Raw genomic sequence first — 23,850 nt, 5'->3', positions numbered from 1 at the left:
TGTGCAGATCGCGCACTTGGAGCGGAACTGAATCCATTTGTTTCACGCTTTAAGATTTGAATTTAGTCTCCAAAATAAAACACACTCGCTCTTCTTCGGCCAGGTGAATTTTCTATAATGGTTTTTTTTGGTCAGATATTTACTGACATTGGCAGAGGAAATGAGTCCTTTGAAATTTCCCTTGGGATGGTGATGTTTGTTTTAGACTTCCCCAGCGAAAGAGTCACAGCTTCCCACACATAGTCATTCCCATGGTGTCTCACACACAAGCTGCTTTTCAAATGTCACATTTATAAACACAAAGAGCCATTCCCCTTTTTTGGTATAACCTGGTCTCTGCAAGGAAAAGCAAAGGGACCAATCAAGTTCTGCTGGTGACTTCCATTCTCCAATACTGCTAGGCTGCATTGCTTCCACAGCTCAGCACAGGGATTCTGGGGAGCCAGGCTGGCTGGCAGGGGATGGGGAGTGCTCTGGGGAATGGACAGGAGTTTTGTGGGTTAGGTGATGAGGGAAAAGTACGGCTAACTCTGTTGTCCTGACTTCAAGATGTATTAGATAAGTGAGGGTAAGCACACCTGTGGGGGGCTGTAAAAGGGTGTGAGGGGGGCTGAGGAGGACAGGGAAGGTGAACAGGGCTAAAGTGGTAAAATATGATGGTGAGCACGGTATTTTGGAGGTCGGGGTCTTAAGCCAGAGGTAATGTGGTCTGGCAAAATGGCATGAGGCGGTCCTGTGTTCTAACTCTGGCTCTCTCGCTGACTCACTGTGGCTTTGGGCCAATTGCTCCACCTCTCCATGCTTCAGTTTTGCCATCTGTAAAACGGGGGTAATAATGCTTACCTGCCTCCCTCACAAAGCTGTTGAGAAATCAACTTATCCAGAGCTTTGAATTTGCAGGCTGTGATTTTCAAAGTCACCTCATTCCCATGAATTTGAAAAGGAATTGAGTTTCCAAACCCCGTAGGCAGCGTATCATCCATAAAGCATTATATAAATGCCAAGCATTATGGCAACTGTAATTACTGTCATCTCTGCATCTCAGTGTCAATTGACAATAATTTATAGTACATACATACCTGGGTTTACTTATGTGTCTCAGTACTGCTTTCTCTATTTCCTCTCACTGTGTTGTTTAGAACATGAGGATCTGGAATAGTTTGTGTTAATAAAGAATGGCCTTTTTCTCCTAGTGATACACCCCTGGATGTTAAACTTGCTTCCAGCAACATAGTGGATACCTCGGCTCCTCTTTCTGGGTAAGAAGATGTGTGACTATAAGATTGAGTCTTCTAAAATTCTGTTTTTTACAAAGCTAAAAAAAACCACCCTGCTTTAAACACGTCTTCTATCAGGAGACAGACTGGCCCACGGCTTTGGAATGAACTCTCATAGGAACCAAAGACCATCACAGACCTCACCCCCTTTCACTCTAAGTGCAGGGCACATTTCTTTGATCTGGCTTTCTCTAACAAACAGGTTGGTGTGCGCATGTGTGTGTGTGTTATAAAAAATCAAAACAAAACACTCCCTACTCACACTTCTCCCCCCGGGGAACGGATGAAAGAACAGACATGTGACAGGTATCAGTCACACCGTTTAATGCATGACTGAAAGGCACTTACATACTATAGTAATGAACACAGCATAAGAACCTCTATTGAACAGGGCAGAATATTGCATTAGAAATGTTCTGTTCATTGAGCTTTGGGTACTTCTGCACTAGCCAGAGGAGGCTGTGTTGTTTAGATTACTTTGCAGGTGATCACAAAACTCCCATTAGCATTAGTTGTAGACCAGTAATTACATCTACTAGAGAATATAGTGCTCTCGCTTGCTATTCTTAGGATATCTCTTTGCCAACATGGTTGTGGGTTTTTTGGTTTATTTTGTTTTTCACCTTCCTCTAAAGCATCAGAAATTGGCCACAACAGGAGGTGGGATACTGGATGGGGTAGACCAGAGCAGGGAATCCTCTCTCAGATGCCTGGCACATGTTCAAGGTCAAACTGATCACTAGTTGGAGGTTGGGAAGCAATTTTCCCCCAGGTCAGATCAACAGGGAGTTGGGGGTTTTGACCATTCTCTGCAGCCTGGACTATGGATCGCCTGCTAGGATCAGCTGGGCATATCTCATCTAATCAATTCCCTGCCATTGCAGGAGCCTCAGGCATTACTGGCACCTTGGTCTCTCCTGTTCTCTGCTGGGACACACAGTAGCTTAGTCTTATGAGAACTGAAATGCTTTGGTCTCCCTAAAGTCACTGGCCTCAACATAGGGGTATCTGGGTGAAATTTAATGGCTTGCAATATAAAGGAGGTCAGACTAGATGATCTAATAGTCCCTTCTGGCTTTAAACTCTATGAAACTGCTTCTCCATGGAGCTGATGAGACATGGAGTTTGAATTTATTCTCAGGACACTTTATTGTGCAATGATACAGGCTCTGTGTCTTGGTTACAGACAAGCTTGTGGTTTGATGGCCAAAACAACAAGAATAAATATGAAAAATTGTGATTCTCAGCCCAGTGCTTTCTCCACATGGCTACACAGAGGACTGAGGACAGGCCTGGGAAATGGTAGAGCCTGGCCAATCCACAGGTCACAATCGCCTTGTTGAGGGAAGAGGACACAGAAGACAGCGGCAGTAATACAGCCATAACCTGGTTTAGCATTTCCTGCATGACAGATCTGGGGAAAAGTTCTCTATTTGCTTGGGCTCTATGATGGGGAAACCAAGATTGTATTAACAAACAGTTAAGGCCCAATTCAGTGTCTTTCAATGCCAGTGGAAGTCCCTGGCATTCTCACTGGAAGGCTCGTTAGCATTATTGTATGTGTGTGTGTGTGTTTTACTGGATTATACATTTACATTTTTCTAACTACTCTTGAAATTGCTCCTAGTACATTCTTACTGTAAGGTAAGTCGTTAGCTCCCCGGCCAGCAGTTAGCTGAGCTCAGAAGGAAGCCACCTTTGCAGTTCTTGTTACCTTTTTCAATACTGCATATATTCGTGTAGAACAGCACTTATATAGACCTTACTAAAGTTATCTCCTGCCCTTAAAAAAAGAGTGAATATGACACGTTGCCATGAATGGCTCTCTCTTTGGTTTTATCACCTTTATATAATAGTTTACCTTGTTGTTATAAATATAAATTACTTTCACCATCTCCTGCAGAGACCCGAGAGACCATCTGGATTGGTATTTACAATCCCAGAATAGCAAACTCAGAGAGAGACTGCAAGGACACATGGAGAAAATGAAGCAGAAAGCACTCAACAAAACCCTCATTCTGGAATAAGCTGGTTCACAAATTCCACAACTCTGTCGCTAATGTGCTGTATCTCCACCCCACAGTATTGCTGGTTCAGGACTTCTGTATCTGTGCAGAACAGGTATGAAATTACGTTCAACAAGCAACAGAGTCCTGGGTAGGCCCAAGCAGCCTCTAGTATAATCTCAGCTATGGCCCTTACTGTATATATTGCATATGAGCTTAATGATCTCTCTGTGAGGGATTCTTCCCTACATGCTCATTCATTGTGCACTGGGGATAAGTGCTGGAAAACTACCCCAGCACATGGATATTTTGTAGTTTTATATACAACTTTTCCCCTTACCTATTTAATGGACTCTTGCCTCTGCCACTAAGTACTGTTATATGCATTTTGTCTGAGAGTGTGTGCTGCTTTCAAATAAAATGTAAAAAAATCAACATGAAGAAATTGTTTGGATTTCATTAGTTTTTGTATTGTTTGGATATAGATTTTGCACACATGCTAGAATAAATTCCATAGCTGAGCTGCAGTACAGCCCAGTGGCCTGTCCATGAGTTGTTGCAGGTGGGTCACTGAGGACTGGTCGACACTGGGAATTTACATTGGCCTAGCTACACCGCTCAGGGGTGTGACAAATCTACATCCTGAGAGATGTAGCTATTCCAACCTAGCCCCAGTGTAGAAAGTGCTTCTGTCGATTTAGCCACTGCCTCTGAGGCCATGTCTACACTACCACTTATGTCAGCAAAAGTTATGTCACTTGGGGGTGTGAAAAAAACACACACCCCTGAGCAACATACAGTAGAACTTCAGAGTTACAGACACTTCGGGAATGGAGGTTGTCCGTAACTGAACAAAACACAGCTCCAGCTCCAGCAGTTCACACTTGAGGACAGGTTGCAGAGGCACCTAGACAGCTTCCTTGCAGGCAGCTTCTAAGCTTGTCCCCTTCCCGACCAGGGTGGTGGTGATGAAAACAGCACATCCCCCTCCTCACTCCTGGCCAGGGGAGGGTGGATGAATACAGCACCCACGGCTTACAGGAAAGCAGCACAGACCCCAGTGCTTCTCCTGCTCTGGCTGCCTTGGGCTGGCAGCAGGGGCCCACAGCTTTGCCTGCGAATCTCAGCGTATTCAACTTCTACTGTAAATGGGTGCCTCGTGCGTGGGGGTGGGGGTAAGGAGAAGGGTGGGGACAGGCAGCCCAGATGTGCCTACGTTTAAGATGCAATACAGTATTTGCTTTTTGTTGTTGTTCGCTGCTGCCTGATTGGTTACTTCCAGTTTCACATGATGTCCGGTTGACTGGTCAGTGTGTAATTCTGGTGTTTGTATCTTTGAGGTTCTACTGTAAGGTTCACTGGCACAAGCGGTAGTGGGCAGAGCCTTATGTCGGAGGGAGAGCCTCTCCTGCCGACATAGCTACTGCTGTTCGTGGAGATGGTTTTATTATGTCAATGGGAGAGCTCTCTCCCTTCAGCATAGAGCGGCTACATGAGCTGTGTCACCGTAAGCTCACCCATGTAGACATGGCCTCAGGGAGGTGGATCACCTACAGTGACAGGAGAACCCCTCCCATTGCAGTAGTGTGTGTCTACACTGAAGCGCTACAGCAGCTGTGTGCTGTAGCATTTTAAGTGTAGACATACCCTGACTCTTAACCTCCACCCTAAGTTGTTCACTCAAGCTTTGTACTGGGAGGGGTGAATTAAGCCCTGTTATTGTCCACAAAGAAATAACATGCAAGCTGGTCCCTATGACAGGGCAATCTGCCCCTTTGAATTCTGGGGGAAGGAGGGGAGACAGGGAGCAGCACCCTGCCCCAGAGAGCAGCCCAGCAGATAGATGATCAGCACCTCACGATTAGCCCACAGTCTCACCTGGACAGCAGAAAGATGAACTCAGCTCCCTGAAGGGAGGGGAAAACCAGGAGAGAGGGTACTCTCTAGTAACCAGAGCAGAAGTCTGCCAGCCACCTACCCACCCCCTTCCTGTGAAGCCCCCGGTTTCAGAAAGGTTCCTACCCAGTACAAACCCCTAGTGAGACTGTTTGTTTCTTGTTGTGCACTTTTCTTTCTTTGTGAAGACAATAAACAGAGCCCTGAGAAAGGGACAGAAACTTACCCTGGGTGCGGCCAACTGTCTATCCCTAGCTGGTGACTAGAGCCACCTGGGTACAGTCCCCTCCAGAATCCAGCAGTCAGGGAGTTAACTCCTTGCTCAAGTGTCATGCAGGTGGAATAGATTGTGGGGTAATGAGAGAGCTTCTGAGGGAGGGGAAAGCTGGCGGTGAACAGGGCTTATCGACTAGGAGAAAGGAAGCGGTCACAGGAACTCGTGACAGGTTAGATGGGGGCTGGCTTTGCAGTAGGTTAAATAGTGCTTGTTTATTCTCTAGTTTGTGGTATATTTAAGTTAAAGCTTGTCTCATGTAAGTTTATGACCAGCACTGAGAGAAAAGCTCTCTGTGCTGCCTGACTGGGCCCCTTAGAAGAGCTCCTTCACCCAGTGTGTGTGTGTGGTCTCTTCTCCCTGGAAGAAAGTGTGCTCCAAGGTATTACCAAGCACACATCCTTGCTTGAACTTTGGGAAGGTAACTAAGGGAGGAGTTATCCTAGGGGGAAGTTTAAAGTATAGTGTCCCCTTACCTGAGATGCGTATAACTTTTTGTCCTAGTGCTAAGCAGCTGGGATAAAGCAGTTCTTTGTCATGGACAAGTAGTATGTTGGCATGTTTGTTTGGTTTATCCAAGGAGAGCTGGTTATCCAGTTGGAAGAAGAGTCTGAGCTATCTAAAAGCTGAAAGTAAAAAGCTCGAATCCTATGTGCTGTGAACCTGTAAGGTAATGAAATGCTGCAATGTACACTGCATGTTAGGATTGCATGCCAGAAATACTTACTCAACATGCAGTCCCTTAGAAAACACATTAGATTCAGAGAGAACAGACAAATGCTGACACAGACCAAAAAGCCCAAGGCGCTAGGAGTGGTGCAACCAGGGAGTCTGTTTTCTCCTGTGTGTGTCAGACAGCTACAGCAAGTCCTAGCCATGTATTTCTTTGCTGGCTCAGAGAGGCTAAGTAGGACAGTAGGTTTCTGCTAGCTGCCTAGTCACAGTTGCCAATAAGGCAAATCTGGACAGTTTGAAAGTACTGGGTTTCTGTAGAGTCTCTTATTACAGTGCATGTTTCAATATGGGAGGTACATGCTGCTTCCTTTTTCTGTTGAAGGAAATCAGGCATGTTTGCAACAGGCCTAGTGGGACTTGTCTCTTTAACTCTGTAATTTGCAGGGTGACACCTGGGTTCAATTCCCGACCAGGGTAAAGACCCCCATTAGAAGGGTTGATGCTAGACTGAGGCAGCACAAAGCAGCCAAGTTTCTCCTTATAGTGGTGGTGGAGGAAGGGGTCAGAAAGTGGGTGGGGAAAGGGATGTGGCCAGGGCAGCCAGAGAATGTGTTGATAAAACAGCTCTCAGAGCACTATTCCCAGAAGTGCAGTTGCTATGCAATCATGGTGGTAATTACAGCTGCCCCCCAACTAGCAGAACCTCAGAACCACCCATCTTCAAAGCAATGCACCTTGCTTCTGCGTTTTGGGGTTTGTAGGGCCAGGGATCAGCATGCAGAGTGGAGGTGCTTTGTTTCCACAGCCCCCAGGGACAACTCCAGCAACCACTGCACAGAGGTGGTCTAGCAGCCAGACCTTTTATCCCTACAGCGTGAAGGTGTGGAGCTGACTCTATCACCCAGGGTGACCCCTTGTGCAGCAGGGTCAGGGGGCATTAGGTCAGCTAATGTCCCCTTTGTGCCCCCAGGAATCTGACTCTTTTTGCAATATAGCAGATTCTTCAGTTATAGGAAGTTGTGTTTCTGCAACACACCACAGCTGGGCAAACTGACTGACCACATATTTGGAATCTACCCCACAATGGCTGCCAAACATTTGCTTCCATAATCTATGACTTCCCCGTCTGACTACTTCAAAGTATTTTGGATACCTGGATTACGGAAGGCACTGAGTATATAATTCCAAGTTCTATTCTGTATCCTACTAGCATATGAATGTTGGTTTTGCTTATCCCACATCAGTCAATTAGAGCTGGTTGGGGAATTTTTCAGTGAAACTTCTTTTATAGGAAAATGCTGATTATGCTAAAAGGCTTTGGTTTTGACCAATGTATCAGTTTCAATTAAGTTTTTCGAAGACCCACACCACACTAGCTCAGTGATTAGGACACTTGAGATGTGGTAGACACGCAAGTTCAAACCCTTGCTCTGCCTGAGTCAGAACTAGGTTGTGGGAGACCTGGGTTAGTGACCTAACCATTAGGTATTAGCAATGGGGGGACAGGGGTGATTCCAAATCTGGTGCCAAAAAAAATAAATGGGTGAGAGATTTTGGTTTTGTCCCAGTGTGGAACAGGAAACACTTTTGAAACCTCAAAATTTTTCATGAAATGGGGAACTCATTTTCCCCATAGCTCTACTCATAACAGGGATAGAAGGGACTTAGCTTCCTGTGTTCTTCCTAAATTGTATTCCATGCATCCCCTGTCTTAGTTCATGTATTGTACATTTACTTAGAAAACTTGAAACTTGCCTAAAGAATAAGTGCTTCCTGAAGTGTGTCAGCCACTAAATGCAGACGTTTTCTGGCATGCACAACAGTTATTTCTATGATTAAACATTATTTTTGTAAATAAGCTAGTAGCACTTTTTAAAACAATATATCTCAAAAACAAGAAGTGTTCCCTAGGAGAGGCCACTTAAGTTGCCTACTGGAGAAGCACAGAATCCTTTTAGAAATGGGCTGTAAACAGCAATACGTCAGAAACAAACCAGTGCATGGATCTGAAGAAGTGGGTTTTTTACCCACAAAAGCTTATGCCCAAATAAATCTGTTAGCCTTTAAGGTGCCCCCGGACTCCTTGTTCTTTTAAAAAAAGGTAACTTAAGAGTTCTTGTAGGGAAACTTGTAGTTGCTTTCCAGACTAGCCCCATAATACTATGTGTGTATTTACCACATGGTTTTCACCCTAAAGAGAGAGAGAGATTATGACCATCTAGACAAATACTTCAATACACTGTTTACTTAGGCTAAACTCCCACTGACTTCCATGGGGCAGGAACATGTAAATTGATAGGCAGGATGTGGTAAATTTGTGCTGTTGGAGACAAGTCAATCTGCCTCTTCCTCCCTTACTTTGAAAAGGATTAATTGGCTAAACTATTATTTATCTACCTTCTGTTGGTAAATTAAGATGTATTCATCTTACCTAGCAAATGCCTGTCTCATTAGCTGAGCTAATATATATTGAAATTCTGAATCATGCTTTATCACTTACCCCTGTGATTACCTAAAATATGAGCATTGAAGAACTAAATTAGCTTAAAATGTGCATTTTAAAAATTAGACTGTTAATGTTTTCATCTGCAAATCATCTTTGGGCTAGAATGCTAGATAATTTGGCATTAACATCACTTTTTGTTCATAAGGGTAAGAAAAGTCATCAATCTCTTTAAATTGAATGACATTTTATAGGGTCGCTGGGGGAAAAACTGCAGCATGTGTCTGAGTTAAAAGCTGTGTATGAAAATATATTTCAAACATAAGGAATCAGCATTTAAATGTACATTTGTGCAAATTTTTAAGCGATTTTCTGAATGCAAAATAATAACACTCAGCATTTGTATCTTCCAACTGTTTTATAATCATTAATCTTCTAACTCTCACGACAACATCTGGGGGCCACCAATCAGATCCCCATTTTGCAGCCCAAAAATCTCAAATGTGGGTGTTTGTACTTAGGCCCCTAACCCCATATTTAGACACCTAAATCAATGGCATGATTTCCCCAGGCACTGAGAAGTAACAGCTTATGTGCTGAAGTTGCCCAAGACCTTTAAAATCAGGTTTTTTTAAAGGTGTGTAGATTGGGGAATGGGTGGGGGTCCCTTTTCCTTTAAAAACCCCAGCATGGTGGCAGTGCTAGCTCCAGTTCTGTTTCTTCCCTGGTCTTTCAGAGTGCACCCCTCAGGTGTCAGGCCTCCTGCCTTCCCTTATCCCAGAGGGTTGAATTCCCCAGTTCTCCCACTCTTTTAACCCATGCCCTGGGGCAGTGCCCTATGCCTGCTTACCCAGCAGCTGTGACTGAGCTCCAGCAACTGTAGTTCTTTCCTTCCTGAGCCTGTGACTAGTAGTATGCAGTGATCAGGCTGCTCCGTAAACTAAACTAACTGTTTGTTTTAACAGTAGAAACGTCATTTAGAGGAAAAAGGATTTTAAAAACAACTGATGGTTGTTCCACAGTATAGGGCTGATAGCAGATCTTGCCATTAGCACTTAATTAAAGATCTATAGGGATGCAGCCCTTATCCTCCAAGAAAGGACAGATACCCAGATCCATGGCTCCTGTGCTTACACATTGTGGACACGTGCCTTCTTTCTCTACAAGGATCCAGTGTTTTGTATTGATTCTATTACATCAACAACAAAAAGTAGAGCTGGAAGTTAGAAATTCGGCATAGATAGCCAGACAGATTTGGCAAGAATAACTTGCGCTATTCAGCAACCACAGAAGCGACTTGGTCACTAGAGGGGCACCGTTAAGCAACACACATGCTGGCACCTGGCAACTACATGAGTGCTCCAAATGTGAGATCAAATTCTTATAAACATTTGGTGATTCTCTGTCACTGGCTGCGGGTGCTAGTGGCCCCAGCAATAGACACGCTATATCAATGCCATGAAGCAATGCCTTCCTGTAAGGTATTCACTTGTCAGATACACTCTCGCATCAGTATCATTCATGTTTTCCAAAGCAGAGCTTTCAGATGCACCTTATGGGCTGGATTCTGCAAGGTGCTACAGTGCTGAGCGTTAATGAGATTGCAGAATCAGGCCCTAAGGATTGTATCTCACCATTATTGGGCATTCTTTTTCACCTTCTGTGGTGAGTTAGTTTTCTCTGCTGTGAGAAAAGCTTTTCAACTACTGTAGTTGCTAAGAGAGAGTTTAATTACACGAGTTACTGATAATGGTGCCATTTTTTAAATCAGCTGATTAAATTTGTAGCTAGGGCTTCAGAATTCTTAACCAAATTACACTTGCTTCAGCAATGAATTGCCACCCTATTAAAAATATAAAATGTCACCAGCTTGGTCTCCCGTAGTCTGTGTGTTGCCTACAAATCAATAATAATTTGCCTTTGCAGTGATATTGGATGCATGTATCACTGAGTGAATTTTGAGTGCAGCAAGAGGAGAAGCAGAGGTTTAATTCACATTATTTTTAAAAGGATTGCCTACTGAATGCCTTGTGTGTTGCTCTGAAAATGGACCTCATGCATCAGAACTGCTTTCAGCCATTATAATCAAGGCTTTTGCTTCTGCCCTTCCCTGGTGCTTGCTGTTCTGTCCTTGCAATTAGTGTAATGTTTGGACACACTGTGCTTGCTGCTGCTGGCAACACCAGAGGCCTGGGTGTCATGCATAGTGATATGCCCAGCTACAGTGGGTAGGAACCATTTACATTCATATAGCGCCCTACATCTTGAATGTTCTCAAAGCATTTTACAAACAATGGCCCCAGTTTGGGATGGTACATGGGGGCTTGTCTGCACAAGGAAATTGATCAGAACTCCAGAACAGCTATAGTCCAGAGCAGCTCCCCATGTCAACATTCTATTCAGGAACAAGAGTGGCTTTTATTCCAGACTAATTAATGCACTTCAAAAGTAACAATCGATACAGGGAGCTAATCCAGAATAGTTGTTCCAGTCAATTTTGCCATATAGACGAGCCCTCATTTAAAGCATGTGAACAGTCCCAGTGAAGTCCATGGAATCACTCATGTGAGGGGAGTGCTCAGGTGACTTGCTGAGTCAGGTAGATTCTGGCTTATACATTTTCATGTATATTTCCCATATGATATGTAGCCTGGGCTTACAGCGTGGGGCTCTCTCCCCCATAGTGGTGGTAACCCAGAGAGGTTTCTGAGTCTACTACTGGCTTACAGCGAACTGACCTGGGCCTCTTTAATCCAGAGGTTCAGTCCCCAACACCAATGACCCGCCCTGGGGTGTCACATTACATATACTTGCACATGGAGGATCACTTCACTAGTAGCTGTTTGACAACACCTAGCGACACTGCAGAACAGTTACGGCCATTCAACGCCGCCCCTCCTTAGTTGTCCACTCTTGTCTCTTCTCGCAGCTTTCTCCCCCTACTTTCCCTCACCTCCTCTGCTCTGCCAGTTTCACAGGCTTTGTCTACCCGTTTATCAGCTTCTACCCAAGCTTCCCTGTGTGTTCTTCCACAATGCCTTTTCTGCAAGGACTGTCCCCCTCTGATCTGTTCAAAACACCACTGCTCTTTCAAATCCCTCTTCCCGACATCTCTCTGCAATCATGCCTAAGCAAAACAATCCATTGGTTAATGATGGTTATGCTGGGAGCAAATGGGGATAGATGGCAACTCGTGTCTCTCTGAACGATTGCAAGGTGTAAATGCTTGTGCCCTTCGCGCCTCACCTATGTCACTAGTTTACTTAGATCCTAAGATCTAAAGGCAGGGACCAGAGGTGCAGGCCAGACTCTCACGTAAGAGGCACAACACAGAACTCGCTGCCAAGTGGGAAGTGAGGCTAAGGTGACTTCAAGCTATGCTGGGCTGCTCCAGCATCAGGAGAGCCACCCCGCAGACTTAGGCAGCACCGGGGGGATAAGTTATGCTGCCCAGAATCTTCACAATGCTGCATGCTGGGGCCTCACCCCTGACACACCGTTCCTGCCCTCCACCTCAGCCCAGCACACCCCCAACTCTAAGGCTCCCGAGTGGGTCCTTGGGAGACAGCCTTATGAGGGTCTTCTGCAGCATCTGTGCCCAGGGAATTCTCTTCGACCCCTCACGGAGGCTTTTAGGATCCCCTAACACCCTGCTGTCCCAATACCCACGACAGGCAGGGCCCCTCTACATCATTCTGGCCCTCTTACCCAGCGTACAATGGCCAGAGCAGGCTGACTCACGTCTTCAGAAATGTTTGCTAGCATAATGTGACCCCACTCATGAGTGACTGCTGTGGATGCTGTTGCTGGTACAGAACTAATTTCTGTAAAGCCGTGGGACAGCCCTGGCTTGTCTAAGCTAAAGACTTTCTGGGCCATGGTATGAAAATGACTTGAAGCAATTTTCTACAGAGCTACATTGTAACTCTTGCATTTATATATGCACTCTAGGTGAGTGTTTTATATGAAATGTATTCTTCAATTATACAAATGTGATTTGGTGGTAGAGAATCCTACATTCCTCATTCTTAAAATCCATATGCACCCCAAGAAAAGACTCACATAAGGCCTTGTCTTGAGTGGGGCTTTGCCCTCTATTCAGCCTTAGGGGGCCAGGCATTCATGTCGCTGCATCAATGCAAACCCTTAGTGGGGGCAACAGGGAACGCTCCTATTTGCATTGGTGGAGCTTCTCTTTGCTTGAATCCAGGATAAACTGCACTCCTGCGAATAGCAGTGTTACCAGTCCAAAGTAAGCACTAGTGTAGGTATTGCAATAGCTGGAATTGGGGAAATCCCCTGTCCAGACTTATGTGAGCCTGATGGGCCTTACACCCTTCAGTGGAGTTCAACAAACTTTGGCTATGTCTACACCAGCACTTTTCTCAGTATAACGTGTGTCACTCAAGGGTGTGGAAAACAAACACCACACCCCTGAGTGACACGAGTTACATCGACCGGTGCGCCGCTGTGGACAGTGCTATTCTCTCCCGTTGACAGTGGGGGTGGTTTAATTATGTCAATGGCAGAGCTTGCTCCTATTGGCATCGAGTGGCTACACAGGAGATTTTACAGCTGCATAGTGAAGTAGCTGCATCGGTCCAGCTGTGCCACTGTAAGGTCTCTAGTGTAGATGTAGCCTTTGTCTGTCTCAGACAAACAGGGAAAGGCAGATGCAGAGTTCAGAGCACCCAGCCATTTACGACTCAGGACTGTTAGATGAAGGGCCTCAGCCTCAGATCACATCTTAACCTAATAAACGTCATTCGATACTATTTAAATATAAATTAATCCATACTGCCGACAAGCTTAAGCCAAAGCTAGTGCCTAGTGAGAGTTTAATTACAGACCAGCTCTTTATTCATGAGAGCAGGAAATGTTTAATCTAGCCAGAGCAGAATGCATTAGCACCGACAAACATTGGCTGATTTTCCTAGCCATAAGTTATATTTGTAGTGGATCCTGTATAAAACAGGAACAACTCCAATGCCTTTTCCAAAGCTTGATTACACCTCTAGCTTCCTTTCTGGATGAACAATGAAGCAGAGAATGATTGGTGCACTGAGGTTTTATTTCTTGCCAAGCCCTCTGAAGAATTGCAGATACTGACTTGCGATACTCCTAGCTTCAACCCCAGCACACCTTTAGTGTTGCTAGTAAAATCCAGCACCTTATTCACCATCTACAGTAGCCTGTCTGATCTTAACAAAAGCTTTCCTGACCTCCATACAATGCTTGCCATTAACTATGCACGGAGGCTACCTCATAAAGACTGTAACACATCCACAGTAGTCCATATGATTTTAGTATTATGATCCCCCCGGTGTCAGAAGTTAAGACTGGGCCAACTGGGGCTTTGTTTCATTGCCTACTGGCTTTTGAGCCTGAAGTCATCCAGGTCACGTTTTCTAACTTTTCTCTGCAACTATGAGAGCTAGAAACTTTATTTAGAAAGAAAGAAAGAAGCTGAGATTCTCACACACAATCACCTGACTCCAGGAGCTGGGACTTCAAGAAAAACACTGAATATCATGAGACTCACAATAAAGTTGCTAGTGTTGGCATTGTGAAACTCCCCTGAAGTCAATGAACCTGCACCAATTTACACTAGTTGAGGATCTGGCCTTGTATCAAGGGGAATTTATTCAGTCACTGTCAAGTCACCAGTTTAGTCTGGTCTTTCATTGCCATTTGGAGTCTCTTCCAGGGAGTTTTGGCTTTCATCCTTGAGTCGTCATAATCAGAAGAAGACCAGACGAGAGAACAACATGGCCTAGTTTGTTCATTGAGCATCTCTTTCTGAGGGAGTAAAAGAAATAAACAACGGAATCTATGTTAATGTTAGAGCTATTTTTCTGCCCTTGCTATTGGAGACACAATGTTTGGGTCTCCATCTGAAGGAATTCCTGGCCACCTCCCTGATTTGGACTAGATTATCAGAGTGGAGTTGTACGCTCTGGAGAAACACAGTTGTGCTTAGCTACCCTTTGAATCATTATCCTGTCACATTTATTTGGAGTAATGTGTTTATATAGATAGGCAGATAAAGGTGTTTAGGAAAGTTAGCTTTACAAAAGTGACACACTGAATTTTCTGCTTACAATCTGGATTTTGTCTCTGATCCTGACCCTGCTGAAAACAATGAGAGTTTTGTCATTGACAGCAATCGAAGGAGGAAATCAGCCCTTTTAGTCTTTAATGCCTCTTGCTATGCTAAACAGTCGTTCCAAAGCTAGAATAGGGAATTCCAAGCCCTAGACAGTTTGGATCCTGGCACTTCTCCTTATGTCATACTGTGGCAGCTGAGCCCAGCTGGCACAAGAACTAATAGTCCTTGATTTAAACAGATATTGTCTCCAACTGGGGAGGTGAGCTTTAAAGTCACTCCTTGATCCATTCTTTCTGGCATTCTACAGAATGGAATCGTCTGGGCAGAAACACCTTGATGCAGAAGCTTTGGGGCTGGGCAAAGACGGGAGGAATCTGCTAAAGTGAAGCTTCTCGGCCAATCATCAGCCATTTGAAAAGAAGCCTGTGCAGGTCACCGAGCATCTGTGGGCACTGCTGGAGCCCCACGGGTGCTGCTTCATGGAAAAGATTCCCATAGGCGATCACAGCAGCATGTTGGCTCTGAGAGAGGGGCCCCCGCATTGAATCTCTCAAACACCCAGGGTTGTTTATATGCACTGACGCGAATCGTCTCTACTCATCTATCACTCTTTTTGGATTTAATAAACCCTAGCAAATCCCAAGGGAATGGACTATCAGAAATTTAGAACAGTCTTTGTAAGAATAACCACAAAGCCGGGCAAGAACAGGGCCCCCTCCTTCATTTCAGAGCCAGGGACAGGCATACAGCAACCCTATCCCATATGTCCTCCAACCCCCATGTGACACAGACAATATCCTGAGGAAACCTTTGGAATAAAGATAAACTCTGTTGAATTAAGGTTAATGACTTTGGGGTACATGGCATTAAACATGCAGCTGTGTATGTGTTCTTGTGGCATGGTCTGTCCCTTCTCTAGTAGCGAGGGGGAATGCTCGTGAACATCCTCCATTATCAGCCTTTCAAGCCGCCGCTCTGGAGGGATACACGTACACTAGGGCTACGTCTACACTACGCACCTTTCAGTGACACAGCCATGCCGCTAAAAGGCACACCGTGTAGCCGCTGTTTGTCGGCAGAGAGAGCTCTACCGCCAACAAAAAACTTCCACCCCCCCCGAGCGGCAGTAGCTTTGTCAGCTCTCCCACTGACAAAGCGCTGTTCATGCTGGCGCTTTTCGTCGGTAAAATTTTTGTCATGGGGTGGGGGGGGGCAGTTTCACACCCCTGAACGACAAAAGTTTTACTGACGAAAGTCCAGTGTAAACAAAGCCTAGTCCAAACAGGATTCTCCAGAGCCCAACAGACAAAGAAGAGACTTTTGGATAATAGCTCGAGTTTAAACTGGCTCATAGCCATCTTCCTGATTCAGCAACCGGACAGGACCCCTGCTCCACAGAGGGCCTTAGGGGAGGGTTGGAAGGACTGGGCCTGTGAGAATCCAAGTTAGGGTGAACTCTGGTAAGCTCATTAGCATGCATAAAGGTTCTTTTACTGGTTTTAGTATGTTTTCCTCTGTAATGCTTTTTACCTTAAGAATAAAGTAGAAAGAACTGGGTTGGAATTTATATCTGTAGCAATCACTCTTATCAGTCTCTGAAGAAGCAGTAAGGAGGTCTGTTTAGGCAGACTGACTTTGCTGGGAAATGCACGGTGAAGGCAGGGAGCTGTGCAGCTTGGCCATGCCCTGGTCAGAAGGGAGAGAGACATGGGTCTCCACCCAAGAGAGGCAACAACCTGAGCGTGGGTGTCCTTGCTGAACCACTGAGGGGAAGTTGCCCTGTATGGTGATATCCAGCCTCCCACACACACGAGCCTAGAGAGAAATGTTTTGTTTCAAGTGAAACATTCCACAAACTTTTTATAAATTGGAACAGAAGTTTAGTGAGTTTTACAGAGTGGGCACTTCCTGCCCCCCACCGATGTTGCAAAGTGAACAATGGGACCTAGAGTGAAATGATTTTTCTGAATGTATTGCTATAGCTTTCACTTTTTAAATGCAAAACATATCTGTCACGGGGTAGGTACACACCTTGTCAAGAGATAGGTACACCCTGTCACGGGGTGTTGGGTCATGAGTGGGGGGGACAAAATGGGGATTTGAGGGTTCAAGTGGTTTAGTACCTCATGTCAACATGGCAGCCCTTCTACGCAGGGCAGCACAGCCAGATGGCAAGAGCCTATAAAACTGTCCTTTGACAGTGGCAGGTGTAGCCAGAGTAGGGGGACCTGGCCCCAACCTTCTCCACAGGGTCCTAAACCAGGGCCAAGAGGAGCCAGTAGTTTTGTGATCAGTCTCAGTCGCTTGTTGCTACAGTCCCAATCCCTGAGTTGCTTCCTACCCTGACTTCCAGTGACGACGATCTCACGGCCTCGGCAGTTAGTTGGGTGTCCACTGGGATCTCAGCACAGCTGGCCTCCATGGCCTGGGGTTCTGGCAGCTTCCCAGCAGGAGCCTGCAATACACATCTGGTCTCCTTCTTGGCAAATCAGCCCAAATTGAGCTGAGCTACTCCCTTTTTATACTCTGGTTCCACTCTGAGCATGCCCAGCAAGGGTGAGGGGGCGTGGCTTCTTCAGCCCACAGAGTGTGGTTAACACCTGCGGAACCTGTCTCAATGTCAAGTAGTAGATCAGATCATTTCCTCACTTGTCAAAGGTGAGAAAAGGCGCAATGGCCTCTGAGGGGGACTGAGCGCCGGGAATTCCTAGGTTCTATTCCAACTTTTACATTAAATAAAAATACTTGATCAGTAATAAATATGTATGTTCCGTTAATGCCTAAAGGCCCTGATTAGCATTGAGGCTCTATTGTGCTGGGTGCTGTAGCAACATAGGGTATGTCTACACTGCAGAAAAAAAACCCAGTGAGGCTCAGAGAGCCCAGCGGTGAGGCTCAGAGAGCCCAGGTCTACCGACTCAGCTCATGCCACAGCACTAAAAATAGCCATGTGGGATGTTCCAGCTCAGGCTGGAGCATGGGCTCTGAAGCCCACTCCACTTGCCTGAGTTGGAACAGCTACAAGGCTGTTATCAGCATCATAGCACAACCCCCAGTCTGTAGACCCGGGCTCTGAGACTCACTGCCACTGGGTTTTTTGTTTGTTTGTTTTTGCAGTGTAGACATACCTATAGGATAGAGACAATCCTTGCCCTGTAAGGCTCTTATACAGTATTTTCCATCTGTAGCTGTCAAAGCACTTTACAAAGGAGGGCAAATATCTTCATTTTATAGATGGGGAGACAGAAGCCCAAAGATGGCTTAAGTGACTCACCCAAGGTCACAGGAGGTCAGTAGCAGAGCCAAGAATACAACTCAGGTCTCCAAACTTCCAGTCCACGGCCCTTTACACCAGACTCCCATTTGGGGAAGTCACTTTACTTCTGTTTGTCTCAGTTTCCGAGACTGAAATGCAGTAACACCACCACCACACGGGGGAGATGTGAAGCTTAACTATATACAAGTTGGTAATGCACTTAGGAGGCAAAAAGTGCTGGGTATTACTATTAAAGTAACCATTTACAGTTGCTATTCCAGAGTTTGGAGCCCAGCACACATTGTTGCTATGGTGGATTTTATACATTAAATAATTAATTTAAAATAGCTATTAACTGGGGCAAAGTTTCACTAGGATGGTGTGAGAGGAGAAGCAAGCTCTTCATAAAGTCCTGTTCACAAATGTTTCCCAAAAGGGCCTCAAAGACAAAACAGTTTGATTTTGACAACATGCTGGTGGAAATAAAACAATATGAATAGATCTTGGCTCCTGTAGAGGACTGACGTGCCCTTGTTCAACCTCAAGCTATTGGGCTTTGTGCAAGAGTCGCTGCATGAAATTCTATGGCTTGTGTTCTGCAAGATGTCTGACTTGATGGTCATAATAGTCTCTTCTGGCCTTTAAAATCTGTGAATTATGAAATTCTCACAATTACAGAATGCAAGTACGTTTGGGAAAATAATGTTCCAAGTCCAATTTTTGTCCACAAAAGGCTAAGAAATCCAGAAATAAATTTGGCAGTCCATCTCCTATTAAGATTAAATAAAATAATTATTTACATAGCACGTAGGCAGAACTACCGTCATTTTAAAGTAATTGCAATATTGGTTAACAATGGAAAAGCCCTGTACGTGCCTGGGCTCTTGCATCTTTTTATTTTCACAAATATAAAACATCTGCCTCTTTCCCACCTTGTTCTTTTAAATATTTGCCATAGTTTACCTATAATACTGCACCTACCAAATCAGGACTTGGTCCAACAATCGAAATCTTCCACTGTTTACAAATGGGAGCTGGATCATGCTCTGACAGACTGTTTTTGCAAACTTCACAGTCTGTACACACAATCTGTACACAAGGGAACTGTTCCATTGAATTCACTGGGACATCCCGCAAGAGCAGGGCTTGTGGGAGAGGGCACAAATCACATTTTCGTTGTACGAATGTATTTAATGAGAGCCTTGGTTTAGCCTTAATACACAGAGACCAGGTCCTCAGCTGGTGTAAATCAGAATAGCTCCATTGATTCTAATGGACTATGCTAGTCCTGCAGAATTCCTGGCCCACTATATTTTCAGTCTCGTCCACTATCTAAGCAGCATTGTTCTTGGTTACCTTCATTGTGAGCTTAGAGCACTCAGCAATTCTAAGGAGCACTATGCTTTACAAATGTTTACCCTACCAATCTTTTTTAAAATATTATTTTCTACAGCAAAACCTCTGACCTTCATTTACATGAATAAAAGCTAACACTTCACTGTTGTGGCTCCTGTAATTATGGTATGCCAGCTCTGTTTGCGATAAGACTTCTTTAATGCCTCTTAGAACGTTATTAGTCCTTTCTTGCTTTCTGCCCCATTTACTCTGAAGAGATGATACTCTTCTGTTTTCCTTCAGAAAGGAAGACATGGCTATTTTTAGTCCCTTTTACATACTTGTGAAGATCACTCAATAAATATCCGAAAATAAGCTATTTTCCACTCACTCTGTTTCAGCTAACCTAGCAGCAGCTGCACTGATTAGAAACAAAATGTAGAAATCATTCATAATTTTCCTCTCAGACATTAGCAGCCTGTCACAGGTTCTCCACACACCACTGGGGCACCTTCTTGTGGGAATAGCTTCACCCGGTCTGATGCCCCCTTCTGTCTCTCATTCACATCGCATCTCCTCTCATGCACCAAGATTTGCAGTGCTCCCTCTTCGTAGCTTGGGGTGCTCCCTCTTCATGGCTTGGCCCCCCAGCCAGGTCACTATAGTTTCCCCCTTCCAGGGTATCAAAGTATCACCGGACAGTCTGTCGCAAGCAGCCTTCCATTCTACTGCCCAGACTGTGCCACTTCCCCAGTGGCTAGTAGGGGGATGTGGGCCCACCCGCTACTCTGGATACCAACCAAGGGATCCTACAGCTAAGGTCTGCTCTGTCCCAAAACTTGCTGCTATTTCCCTGGGCTGCTTCCTACTCTGTCTCTATTAGGCTTCCTCATCCACCACCCTTCTGGGTGAACCCTTCCCTCAGGGCCAGGCTCCCAGGGCTTCTACTCTTTCCTCCTTTCCCTCCCTAAGCCCACAGAATAACTGCAGTCTTCCACACTGCAGCCCCCTCCTGTCCTCACCGCCTGACCCTATACCAGCCCTGCCTGCCCCTGCCCCACTGGGCTCCATCCTCAGTCAGTGCTTGCCTATCAAGCCTGTCTCTCCTTCAGGGTGTGGCCCATCCTCTCACCTAACTCCCTCTGAGCCACCTTAACCCTTTCTAGGCTAGCGTAAGGCGAATGCCCCGCCACATACCCATATATATATATATGTGATATACTCATTGTCTTTGATACTGCTGCACTTAACATAAACTGCATTAGAGTACATCAGATCCTGCTCACCTTACAGACAGTCAGTCCCATTGGGACTACTTACATTCGCAAAACCGGTAGAATTTGGCCCTATGTGGACTTTTGTGATGGCTTTACTTGCTGCTGGCATAATACATGCCCACTTAGGAGCTAACCCTGCATTCTGTTCATGTGCACTTCAAATACCCGCTCAAGGCAATGAGAGTCTGAGATGCACAGGGAAGGTAACAGGCCTTAACTTATCAGGCGAAAAAGGGATAACTTAAGAACATTCTCCCATCCTGGAGAAGTCCTATAAAATGTAATAGAAAATGATAAACTTTTTATAAAATGTTTGGAACATCATGTGGCGTTGAATAGAGAGTTCCCTATGATAGAATTCTATAAGATTATTCTCTGTTAAAACCCCCGAGGTTCAGCTCTTCCGCTGGCTTACTCAACAAAGATCCACCCATTTCAGTGTGGGGCTCTGCTGATTTAGATCAATTGAGGATGTGGCCCAGAATTTTTAGTAGAATTTCTATAGATCTGTTAATTTCTATATGAACCAGTGGTCCCCAAACTGTGCGTCATGCCCCCCTAGAAGGGCATAGAGGAACATTTTGGGGGCATGCAGTGGGGCCTGAGCCAGCCCGCATGGGGGGAAAGGGAAGGAGTGCTCCCTAGCCCAGTTCTGGCCCCAGCCACAGCTCCACTCCACCTCCTGTTCTGGCCCATCCCAGCTCTGCCCGGGTTCCCTCTCTGCCTCCAGCCCAGCTCAGCCTCTAGCCCTGGTTCCGCCCTGAGCTCCGTCTTCTGCTCCAGCTCCTCTGCTGAACCAACTGTGCAATAATGGGGAAGGGGGGTTCAGATAGATTCCATTACTGATAAGGGGGGGGTGACAGGAAAATTTGGGACATCAGTGGTATAACCCCATCAGTTGCATTTCCATTAAATTCCATAAGGCCAAGATTTTAATAAGTGATGAATGATTTTAGATGTTTTCATTTATGGGTGGCCAACCTGAGACAACTTAAAGAGGCCTGATTTTCAGACAGTGGATACTCAGTGTTTTATGAAAATCATGTGACTTTAAAGTATCTGAAGCTGAGTACCCAAAATTACTAGTCACACTTGAAAATCCTGGCCTGAATCTTTTCCATAAGGGACAGCAATCTGCCTTATAAAACTGCATATAAGAAACTCCCTAACTATTCAGATCCATAACAAGTGCATTTTGAAATCTTTTTTGACTCACTATCTTATTTTGAATTAAGTTTTCCTGCAGCTACTTGAGTAACAAAAGAACAGAGGTCTAGTCCTATGTGAATTGCTTGTTTACTTTGGAATGGAGATGACATTGGAGAACTTTCCCAACAATGACTCTCATATCATGTTTCCCTCAAAAGTGCAAAGAGCACAACTGTCTGAAAGAATTCTGTCTGTTACAGAAATTTGACAGCTTCAAAGTATGGGATCATCAGCTGTCCCATGAAATAAGCTATCCCTGATTTGTAACTATTACTTTTTTTTAAGTTCTATAAAGTTCAGAGTGAAAGATGACGTCTAGATTGTAGTGGCTGTGAATGAAATTCCGTTGGGCCGAATTCAGCTCCTGGGATAAACAAGTGTAACTCCATTAAACAGTAGAAATAGATGTAGTATGGAGTATTTGAGCCAGTCAGACTTTAGATTAGTAACTGTGAGAACAGCTAAAACCAAAGGGACACGTTCAGCCCTGAAGCCACTGGACTAAAACATCACTTTCAGAAAGGCATCCAGTGTTGATGTGAAGACTCAAAGAGAACGGGAATCCATCACTTCTCTGGACGGGTTGTTCCAACTGTTAATCACCTTGACTGTTAAAAATTTGCATGTTATTTCCAATTTGAATTTGTCCAGCTTCAGCTTCTAGCCGTTGGTTCTTAATATATAATGAAGCTAGTGTTTCTAATCCTTGAATTGTAGATGTTTCCCAGCAAATTCAGCTCTGATGATTGATTAACAGCAAAGTCATTTATTCCTGGAGTTTTACACATGAAATGAGCAATAGCTGCTACCTTGAGCCTGCTGCTCCTATGCCTGGGTTTCCTAATGGGAAACAAAGGATCGTTATGTGCTCAGTAAAGCAGAGGCCAAAAACATGATCATCCTGAAACCATTTAATTATAAAGGTGACATAGAAAGATAAAAAAATGTTTGTGCCTTTTTGTTTGATTTCTTTACCATGTATAAAGACCTGAGTGCTGGGAGAGAGCGTTTAGGGTGAAGGAAGAAATTGCTATTTTATATTGGAAATATTGGGTCTTGTCTCTTCTGTTTTAACAGGAGAATTCTGTAGACACCTAGTGGATTTAGAACCTCACAAGAAGCTGAAGACCGAACAAATGAGAGGGGAAGGGGAAGAAGATGGAGGAATTATATATATCTTGCAGGGGAATCATGTACAGCAGTACTTGGCCATTATGGCTGCAAATCTGAGGACACCCACAATACTGGTGTGGGCTGGCACCAAGAAGTTAATTTTCTTTAAAAAAATGTATTGCTAGGACAATTTATATTCTTCTAGCAACAGGAGATGCACAGCATTTTGGAAATCAAGAAATAAAAGGACAAATTGAAAGCTGAGTTTACAGTGATTCATGAAATAAATCTGCAGAGCAGCCCAGCGTTTCTGATGCAACTAACAATGAAAAATGGTAGTCACAAAATAATTTCGTACGCACTTTCCACAAGAGCTGCAAGTTAAAGTGTCCAGAGCTTGAGACAAAATTTTTCATTGTTTCCTAGAGGCTTTGATGTTCACTTAACTATCAGAACACTCCTTGTTATGGAAGACTCAGACCACCACCAGTCATCAGTAATTTGGGCCAAATTCTTCCCCCTGTAACCTCAGCGAAGTTTGACTCAGTTTAGTCGATGCAGTGCTGGCAATTCAGCACCAGTCCCCAACGTAAGCGATGCAGCCCAGATATACACCGGTCCAGGATCTGGCCCAGAATATCCAGCGCTGCATTTATTGAGTCACTTCATTTATAAAACAAGGCGCCACAGTGACAGCGATTTTTAAGCACAGCTTCCCCCTGACTCCAATGGGGAATTTGGTTAAGGACACAGGAATTGCCATATTATATATTGCCCTTCACTGGCTCCCCCTTCTGCACTGCATCCAATATAAACTTCTTGGGTGAAATCTTGGACCCACTGAAGTCTGTGGCAAAACTCCCATTGACTTCAGTGATGCCAGAATTCCACCTATTGTCGTTACCATTAGGGCCTTTCACAGCTAGCTCCTCCCTAGTTACCCACATCTGCTCCTCTCCACCAACAGTACCAGTCTCAAT

General features: G+C 44.8%; 1 protein-coding gene across 3 annotated transcripts in view; it reads left to right on the top strand.

Moving 5' to 3' along the window:
• CFAP221 (cilia and flagella associated protein 221) overlaps window positions 1-23,474 on the top strand; it is a 56,956-nt gene extending 33,482 nt beyond the window's left edge. For 2 of the 3 annotated variants that reach the window (XM_045031704.1, XM_045031705.1), the window contains exons 24-25: window positions 1,194-1,259; window positions 3,181-3,686. In XM_045031704.1, the coding sequence (XP_044887639.1) occupies window positions 1,194-1,259; window positions 3,181-3,304 (190 nt within the window). In that variant the 3' untranslated portion in view covers window positions 3,305-3,686. Of the gene's footprint in view, window positions 1-1,193; window positions 1,260-3,180; window positions 3,687-22,834 lie in introns of those variants that run through there. The other variant, XR_006582501.1, reaches the window with a different exon arrangement.
• Window positions 23,475-23,850: the final 376 nt, after the last annotated feature.

The sequence above is a fragment of the Mauremys mutica genome, chromosome 10, assembly GCF_020497125.1.
Source record: "Mauremys mutica isolate MM-2020 ecotype Southern chromosome 10, ASM2049712v1, whole genome shotgun sequence".
Classification (NCBI taxonomy): Eukaryota; Metazoa; Chordata; order Testudines; family Geoemydidae; genus Mauremys; species Mauremys mutica.
This window is presented reverse-complemented; position numbering and strand designations above follow the sequence as displayed.